At 35.9% G+C, this 9,502-nt stretch overlaps 2 protein-coding genes across 11 annotated transcripts in view; both read left to right on the top strand.

The window, feature by feature from the left end:
- Positions 1-2,323, top strand: part of LOC109537317 (procollagen-lysine,2-oxoglutarate 5-dioxygenase) — a 7,782-nt gene extending 5,459 nt beyond the window's left edge. Inside the window, exons 5-8 of one of the 2 annotated variants that reach the window (XM_019903971.2) lie at positions 34-358; positions 812-1,095; positions 1,517-1,561; positions 1,623-2,323. In XM_019903971.2, coding sequence (XP_019759530.2) covers positions 34-358; positions 812-1,095; positions 1,517-1,561; positions 1,623-1,875 — 907 coding nt within the window. In that variant the 3' untranslated portion in view covers positions 1,876-2,323. The remainder of the gene's footprint in view (positions 1-33; positions 359-811; positions 1,096-1,516; positions 1,562-1,622) is intronic. The other variant, XM_019903972.2, reaches the window with a different exon arrangement.
- Positions 2,324-3,308: 985 nt separating this feature from the next.
- Positions 3,309-9,502, top strand: part of LOC109537339 (piezo-type mechanosensitive ion channel component) — a 32,858-nt gene continuing 26,664 nt past the window's right edge. For 5 of the 9 annotated variants that reach the window (XM_048664965.1, XM_048664963.1, XM_048664967.1 and 2 more), the window contains exons 1-4: positions 3,310-3,559; positions 3,951-4,023; positions 8,432-8,643; positions 8,693-8,948. In XM_048664965.1, the coding sequence (XP_048520922.1) occupies positions 3,960-4,023; positions 8,432-8,643; positions 8,693-8,948 (532 nt within the window). In that variant the 5' untranslated portion in view covers positions 3,310-3,559; positions 3,951-3,959. Of the gene's footprint in view, positions 3,560-3,749; positions 3,882-3,950; positions 4,024-8,431; positions 8,644-8,692; positions 8,949-9,502 lie in introns of those variants that run through there. The other 4 variants (XM_048664961.1, XM_048664959.1, XM_048664966.1 and 1 more) reach the window with 3 other exon arrangements.

Genomic DNA, 9,502 nt, shown 5'->3' with positions numbered 1-9,502 from the left:
AAAATTAATTCAAATTAATCTTTTTCATTTTAGGGGATTGTGGAATGTTCCATTCATCAACGGTGCTTACTTAGTGAATGCGACCCTTTTGAAGAAATACGACCGATTGCAGTTGACTTATAACCGACAAAACGTTGATGCTGATATGGCATTCTGTCGCAATCTTCGCGATCTCGATGTCTTTATGTATGTCTCAAATCGTGTGGAATTTGGGCATTTGATCAATGCGGACACCTACGATATCACTCGAGCCGAGCCCGATATGTACCAGATTTTCGACAACGAACAGGACTGGGAGGAGGCTTTCATCCATGCGGATTATCCAGAAAATTTGAATCCAGAGAAAAAAGCCCTTCAGGTGCGTCCCATAAGTTCCTATTAACTTGCAAGATTTATATATTCTTCTATCGAATTATATTTTCCTTTCTTTAACTGTTATTATATTCTTATCCTTCCTGGGTCTCAGTCAAAGTGTGAAGTAAACAGAGTCTAACAGAGACAAATATAAGGTTGCAAGGAGGCAAAGACCTAAAAGAACGTTAATATTTACCAATTATGAGTTTGTGTCAATTTTAAATCTGATGATGGCGCTGTTGTCTCTCGATATTCAAAATGTTTACTTCACACTTTGACTGAGACCCAGGAAAGATAACAATATAATAACAAGTACACGCAGTGAGGAAAATAAATCAGAATTTCTTTAACTGTGCAAACATAAAGTATTTCTTCAGCTGTACACACGCTTTTCTTCTTGGCAAGTATTTGACTAGTTTACTTGTTTAACTAATAAATCGTTTGATCGTCATTTCAGCCCTGCCCAGACGTTTATTGGTTCCCAATTGTAACTGAGCGGTTCTGTAAGTCGCTGATCAACATGATGGAGAACTTTGGAAAGTGGTCAGCCGGTAAAAATGAAGACGAGCGCCTGGAGGGCGGGTATGAAGCGGTGCCCACTCGTGATATTCACATGAACCAAGTAGGATGGGACAGTCACTGGCTCTACTTTTTGCAGAAATACGTTAGGCCGATCCAGGAGTACATTTTCACTGGATATTTTCATGACCCACCCAAGAGTTTGATGAACTTTGTTGTCAGGTATGGAAGTTCTATTATTTAAACTGTGTAGCTTCGGTTAGAAGGTGGTGGTTATTGATGGACTAGGTAGGCTTATTAGAAGGAAAACTTGTTGGAGATTATTTAATTAATTTACGCCGTGGGTTAGTACAATTGAAAATCATGCACTCTGCATGCACACTAGTGCTTGAAGCAACTGCCAATAGAGACTGAATGTTAAGGCTTGGTAAAATGTGTACACTAGCTAAATTATTTGGTGTATTAAGTCTCGAGAACACCTTCAAAGTAGTTTTGCGGCATAAACCTGCGCAATATCCTTCGCTTCTGGCGCTTGTTGATGCCTCTAGTCGAAAGTCTTCGGAAAAACAAGTCGAAAACCATACTCCTTGCCTACATTACAAACGATTCCTGCTTAAATACATATATGTAAATACTTCCACAGATATGATCTGGTCAATGAAAGCGAACACGCATTATCCCAAGTAAAGTAAGAACTGCTATGATGGTTTGCCGGTAAATTGTCGGTCTTCAACTGTTCATATTTTCAGGTACAAACCCGATGAGCAGCCTTCCTTAAGACCGCACCATGACAGTTCTACATATACCATCAACATCGCCCTAAATCGCGCTGGTGAAGACTACGAAGGTGGCGGCTGTAGGTTTATTCGGTACAATTGTAGTGTAACTAGTACGCAAATGGGTTGGATGTTGATGCATCCTGGTAGGTTGACCCATTATCATGAAGGCTTGCTGGTCACCAAAGGTATTAGATACATTATGGTTTCTTTTGTCGATCCATAGTAAGTTCACAGAGTATTTTTTTAAATGAATGTTCCTGGACCCAAAAATGTGTTCTCTAATTATTCTTTATCAGTTTCAATGTGTTGACGTTCTTTTACTCTTTTAAAGGGAATTTTCTAATCTAGCTTTAAGACGACAGCCGTGAAGTAACTTTATGTAGTTTCTTTGACTGGACGGGTTCGTTGGCTCTTTGCTTGCTTAACGGTACGATTTTGGAGTCCCAATTAATGTGATAACAATAATTATGATCGATTTAGTGTTTTGCTATTGGTAGTACATATCTAAGGTTTATATCTGTATTTTATACTTAAAAAAGTCGCCTCTAAGTAACATAAAACGCGCGATTATTGGCTGCATATCGTTATGTACATGTTTCTAATTAATTTAGTAGCCGTTTGGTGCAATAACAGAAGTTTGTAACAATTTATTATTAAAGTTTAATAAAATATTTCTGGACTTTCTTCGAGTACCAAAAGTTGAGCGTCCCCCATGAACGTAATTTCCTATCCAATAAACTTATCCTTTTATGCGTTATCCACTTTATCTGTATATGTTTTTAGTAATTATTATCTTAGTTAAATGTACCCATCAGTAGGATTCGCGGGGAATATTTCGCCCAGGATGTTTCAGGGTTCAAATGGTAAAATGAGTTAATTAAATTCTTGAATACCAGATTTTAATGCATATTTTGTATTTGCTGGACAAAAAATGGAGCATCAGTGAAACGAAACAAGACGCTAAAAAGGTCAAGAGAAAAAATGTACGAATTCTAGATGAGGGTTGATGTGGAAAATGTTGCAAAAAAACGCGAATAACTCGGTGGAACCGCAAATTTAGTTGATTCAACAAATGCCTATGTGTTTTAATAAAATGTATACATTCAAATTATAATTTTTTATAATTGAAATTAGGAAATTAATATTTTAGCAGAATAATTCTGCTAAAATAGTACAGAAAAGAATTTTTTAATTTTTTTAATAAAAAAATGTTTTAATCAAATTAATTAAATTCAAATTTTAGTCTTTTATGCTTATCGGCTGTGGCGTTGAATAAAGGCCTCACCCTGTAGATGATGGGAACTAGGCATCAAATATCTACGTTGGATCTGTGCCGTCCTTGTTCAACTGCACAAGTCGGCATGAGATGGAAGCTGGGGCCAACCAACAGCATTCTCTGGTGTTGCCTGATTGTGCATTTTGTAGGATGGAGTAGTGGAGTTACCTACAGCATGTAAACTACAATATAACGCCAGAAAATTGAAAATCGGGTACATGGCAAGATATTACAGACTCTAAATTCATTAGCAATAAATGAAACTCCTCTTTTCCCTAGGTAGAAGACACTAAATGTGGATTTCCTCGAATATGTACAAACTTCTGATGAATGCTTGGACGAATCTGGCAGCGCAGCCTCCAGTTTGAATGGCAGCTGCTACCTTGACGTTAGACCATGCGTGAATTTATTTGTGTTTTGTGTACAACAGTTCAGTGTTCAGTTCAAATCAAAAAACACATCGTTTCTTATCAGACAGTTGTTCCTACTAATTTTAAACTAAAAATAGTGAACATCATGGTGTTGTGAGCATAAAGTGTGGCAAGTTGTAGGATTCGCATGTTCCAACCAGACTGTTATAAATTGAACCAATTTCGACATGTAATTTAGTTGAATGTAACTCAAAGAAAAGGTAAACAAATCTCATTATTAGGTCATCCGAATTAATCATTACTGCCATAAACTGTGGTGATATCAGTTTGCGTTACATTAGGATTTTTCCCTATTAAAGTCTCATAATCATAGCGTAAAAGCTTCAGAAGTGCCCCCATATAAAATTATTTTGCTCCGTTGCTTTTCAATCAGCCCTCTTGCCTTTTAACAAACAGCCCAAAAAATAGAATTCAAATAGCTACACTTTTAGCTTTAGTTTAGTTTCAAATCATATTCCAGCAGCTACTGGGACAGCTGCACCAATGATAAGAACTAATGATTGATTAGTCTCCACCCAGCAAGTTTGTACACTATTATTTATGAGAAGTTTATTTTTAGGCATTTTCTAACATTTTGCCTCATTTTTGCAGAAATCCACAATGGCAAACTATTGGTTGTCTGCTGCCCTATTCCGATGTCTTATGCCCCTTTTAGTTGGGTCATGTAAGTACAAACTAGGCTCTATTTGTTTTTCAATTCATCAGCCACATTTCCATGTGGGTCACAAAACTGCAGTAGAATTAAATATTTTTTTAATATATTCGGCATTTTCATATACATAATATGTTCCAGTGAGTTGCCTTAATGTTAATGGAATAGCTGGCGTTTATTTTTAGCGCTTGCTATGTATACGATGAACGTAGAAAAATTCTAATGGGAAATAAATCATGTTGCCACAGTTTAGTATCCGCCAATCCGACACTTTTATAATGTATTCAGTCTTCACAGAGGCTGATAATGTAATATGAGGTCATCACTGCTAATAAGCATAAACTTGCCGTATTTATGACTTGTTTATCCTTGTTAGGAAATCAAACTGTAGATGTATGTAATTACAATTTTTTTATTAATATCCGGCTAGTTTGATGAACTTATCGCCAAAATTAGCTCATGTTCGGTTTGAGCGTTGCCACAATATTAAATAATTTAAATTATTTATAATTGAATCGGGGTTTTAATGCATATCAGGTTGTAAAGATCAAGGTGTAAAATGCACGCAAAGTATGGGTAATTTATTCGCATACACTTTTAGCGGGTTGTCTATTATCAGAAATGTATACGTGTTATCCTGGAAATGCTCGCTAATTATAACTGTTGGGTACTTTGCAGCAAAACAATAAACACAGTGCTGGAATCGATATGTTTTGCAGAAACATTTGAATGTCTTTTTTGTCAGTAGTTATTCTTTAAGCGAATCATTTTTTCTGCCCTTAACACATGCAATTACGTATGGTAAATATTATAAATTAACTGTGATTAGAATATGTTCAAAGGAGAAAAGTTATAAAGTAATTTTTTTCACATTTACTGCAAACTATGAATCCACCTGATGCGTTCTGTGAAGTTGTCGTTTTTATGAATAAGTTTTATTGCACTTAGTCATTTAACACATTGAGCATTCTCGTAAACGAGACCGTAAAAAAGCTTCCCATAACCTTTGGCTGAGAGAAAGAAAATAAACGACCTTTTTTTAATCATGGAGTGGCATTTTACTCCGAATTCCCGCTCGGTTATCCGCGTGTCAGGAAAAAAGGGAGCGTCATCAGGCGAGGGCATAAAACGGATCGAAATTTATAGACCCGAAAAAAACGAAACCAGGATTTGATTATTTTCGCATGGTTTTCTTCATTCTGAGGCCGTTTAGTTGTAGGTAGAATGTTGGTTGAATGGATAAAGTAAATAAGTGATATTTATCTAATTCGGCCTAATCTAAGATTTAGGATTTATCTAAGATTTATGATGCATGATCTAATCATTTAGAATTGATCATGTCATTGGCGATATGTACTTAATTCCTTCGGTGCATTTATGTATCAGATTTTTTAGATTTTATACCTACACTGTGGGTTTTGGTAGGAATCTGTGAATAAAGCAGCTAAAAAGTATGCTTTTAGAGTGTTTTCCCGAGTTTTCCGCTAAACTTTTTACGTGATTTCAGCCTTTGAGAAATTATTTGCGTTTTCTCTAATAATCTCTGTAGTAAACTCTTGAGAATCTGCACTGGCAAATTTGATTTTTGGTCTTAGAAAAACAGAGCAGACTACTGGATTCATTAGCAAACTTGTCAAAAAAACTTGCAATTCTCCATTTGAATAATCGCTTATGTGCATCCAAAGACGTTGATGCGTTGACAAACCTCCCATGCACGAACAAAGGTAAATCTCAAAAAAATGTCAAGAAAATACCTACTTTTCATAACAGAGTGTAGGCGATACTTGAGTGGAAAAATGCTGAAAGTTTCATATCAATCGTCCAAAATCTTGRTTTTKKCCGGCCCAGAAAATATGGAGATRAAAGTGCAAGTTTTTGCCAAACTGCGCTTCCTCGTTTAAAAATTCGCATCTTTCAAACTAATGTAAGTAACAACTTGAAATTTTCACCATCGTTAGGCGATACTTGAGTGGGAAAATGCTGAAAATGTCATATCAATCGTCCAAAGTCTTGATTTTTGCCGGCCCAGAAAATATGGAGATGAAAGTGCAAGTTTTTACCAAACTGCGTTTCCTCATTCAAAAATTCGCATTTTCCAAACTAATGTAAGTAACAACTTGAAATTTTCACCATCGTTAGGCGATACTTCAGTGGGAAAATGCTAAAAGTTTCATATCAATCGTCCAAAATCTTGATTTTTATCGGCCCAGAAAATATGGAGATGAAAGTGCAAGTTTTTACCAAACTGCGTTTCCTCGTTTAAAATTTCGCATCTTCCAAACTAATGTAAGTAACAACTTGAAATTTTCACCATCGTCAGGCGATACTTGAGTGGAAAAATGCTGAAAGTTTCATATCAATCGTCCAAAATCTTGATTTTTGTCGGCCCAGAAAATATGGACATGAAAGTGAAGTTTTTACGAAACTGCGCTTCCTCGTTTAAAAATGCGCATCTTTCAAATTAATGTAAGTAACAACTTGAAATTTTCACCTTCGTCAGGCGATACTTGAGTGGAAAAATGCCGAAAGTTTCATATCAATCGTCCAAAATCTTGATTTTTGCCGGCCCAGAAAATATGGAGATGAAAGTCCAAGTTTTTACGAAACTGCGCTTTCTCGTTTAAAAATTCGCATCTTTCAAACTAATGTAAGTAACAACTTGAAAGTTTCACCATCGTTAGGCGATACTTGAGTGGGAAAATGCTGAAAGTTTTATATCAATCGTCCAAAATCTGGATTTTTGCCGGCCCAGAAAATATGGAGATGAAAGTGCAAGTTTTTGCCAAACTGCGCTTCCTCGTTTAAAAATTCGCATCTTTCAAACTAATGTAAGTAACAACTTGAAATTTTCACCATCGTCAGGCGATACTTGAGTGGGAAAATGCTGAAAGTTTCATATCAATCGTCCAAAATCTTGATTTTTGGCGGCCCAGAAAATATGGAGATGAAAGTGCAAGTTTTTACCAAACTGCGTTTCCTCATTCAAAAATTCGCATCTTACAAACTAATGTAAGTAACAACTTGAAATTTTCACCATCGTTAGGCGATACTTGAGTGGGATAATGCTGAAAGTTTCATATCAATCGTCCAAAATCTTGATTTTTGCCGGCCCAGAAAATATGGACATGAAAGTGCAAGTTTTTGCGAAACTGCGCTTCCTCGTTTAAAAATTCGCATCTTTCAAACTAATGTAAGTAACAACTTGAAATTTTCACCATCGTTACACATACGTAAGTGCAAGAAGAAGAAACATTTCTTTCTGAATTATGAGGCACATTTGAGAAATTTGTATAAGATTTATGACGATGGAACAAAATCTGAACTTTTTTGGGGTTTTATATATTAGATTTTTTACTGATATTTTTTGCTGTTCACTTACACTCACTTAGATAAAGAATGCATCGTGAGAATTGTTTTCAAATGTAAATATCTGTATCGAGTTCCCGATTTAATCAAGGGCATCGTGTTGCTGTCGCCCTTTCCGCAAGCATTTAATGTATAAACGGGAGCGTGCATCCACACCCTTAAAAAAAGTGTTCGATAAAAAACTATTGACTAACCCATATTGTGTTCATACAATCGTTATTTTACTCGTTCATGTAAATCGTTCAGATTTAATAGGCCAGTGTGAAACTAAAACGTTAAAAACGGGCAAAATAATCTAATTTTTGAACTTCTTAAAGCTCCGGCTAGAAAACTCTAATCGACTGTTTAACTGGACTCGAATGAACTATTTACTAGGCCTGGGTAACACAGTGGATTTTCGTTCATGTTTCGTTTCGAAAATGTCTTAGATTTCACATCATTTTCAGCTCACGATAGTGAGGATTAATGCATCGAACTCATTGCATTCAAAAACATGGTAGAAGTTTCAGATTCGAAATAATAGACATTTTCGGCACTTTTAAGCGTTTTTTGAGCGTTCTCGATCTTTAACCGACGATTTCTTCCTCATTTTTGATCCAAACACTTTATAAATGCATATTTGTGACCTTCTTACGTCGAAAGGAATCGATTGAGCTCAAAAAACCCGCATGTAAAATTTTGATTTTTGGCCGAAATTTCTTCGTAAGGGGTGAGGTGTTGCATTATCACACAAGTGTCTTAAGACACAGTATTACCCAGACCTACTATTGATTCACCGGTTGGTTTGGTGGGTTTAAAAGACAATTTTAATGCGAAACTTTAGGTCCTTAAGGACTTAAAAATAGATTTCTGCAAAAAACCCAAAGGGCTTTGAAAAAATGCATTTGCATTGGCAAAATTGCATTACAGCCTGCAGCTGTGAAATTGTCCAATGTGACATCATGTTGAATTCAAAAGCGAATACTGGAAAAATCGCCTACAATTTTATTATCTTTGTATTACTGACCAAATTCAACCAGCAAAAGTGAAACTAATATATTTTTTTAATTTGCAGGTATCATATTTCGACCTTCGGTACTCTCAGCCATTTACTTCCTTCTACTATGCTACACGCCATTTGTGCCGGTGCCAACCGACGCCACCATGAAAGGCCATACTGGAATCTATCTGAAAATTTTGATCGTAATCACGACGTTGACCACATTAGCACAACTGGGCTTCCAGATTGCCTTGTTTGCCATGCTTCCATATGCGCACTTTCTAAAGGTACCCAGCACACATTTCGCCACCGGATAACACTTGGCTGCCTTTCCAGGACTGCGAATTTCTCGAAAAACTCCTACGCCATGTAGGCTTTGTAAGACTGAATAACATATCTGTGAATGATGCCTTCACTTGGATCTCACCAGAACCTATCATGCTAGCGACATCCGTTATTTTTTACGTGCTCTTTAAAAAGATTACTGCTCCCAATCCGGAAGCTATCGAAGGGGATAATCGCACAGAAATCGAGAGGAAAGACGATGAGATTAAAACCAGGAAAAAGTACTTGATGTTCATTGTAGGTGTAGGTGAGTTGCTCAACAAAATCAACTGTTCCTGATAATGTTCAGCTGTTTTTTTACAAACTTCTTGTTGGGTATTTCGCCTCAAAAATTTTTGTCTTTAAAAAAGACAGAATTTCCAAAAAGTAATCAAGAACTATCACCTAGAGGGTATCCTGCGACACACTTAGGCTCAAGCTGTAAGAGAAAATTCCAATTAGAAAAGAAATTAATTTGAAAAATTACCTCGACGTTTCGATAGCTATTTTCTGCTATCGTTATCAAAAGAACCTAAATGAACCTAAAAAAGGAGTATGTTAATAAATTGTGTAACAATAGTAGGATAATACAGTATATGAAAATTCGCTCTGATAATTCGTCTGTGCAAATAGTCAGTTATGTGACTTTGACTTAATCTCATTGTTTAAATTAGTAAAGGTAATGTTAATTAATAATTTTGGTGTAAACTTAATTTGGGTGTATGTTTCTCTGGTCTAATTCAGATTTTAGCATAGGTAACCATGTATGACTTAAATTAAATGAACATGAAGCAACACAATTATTTTGATTTAGTAAAATTA

Source organism: Dendroctonus ponderosae, unplaced genomic scaffold, assembly GCF_020466585.1.
Source record: "Dendroctonus ponderosae isolate FM_Combo_2020 unplaced genomic scaffold, Dpon_F_20191213v2 Dpon_F_20191213_3, whole genome shotgun sequence".
Classification (NCBI taxonomy): domain Eukaryota; kingdom Metazoa; phylum Arthropoda; class Insecta; order Coleoptera; family Curculionidae; genus Dendroctonus; species Dendroctonus ponderosae.
This window is presented reverse-complemented; position numbering and strand designations above follow the sequence as displayed.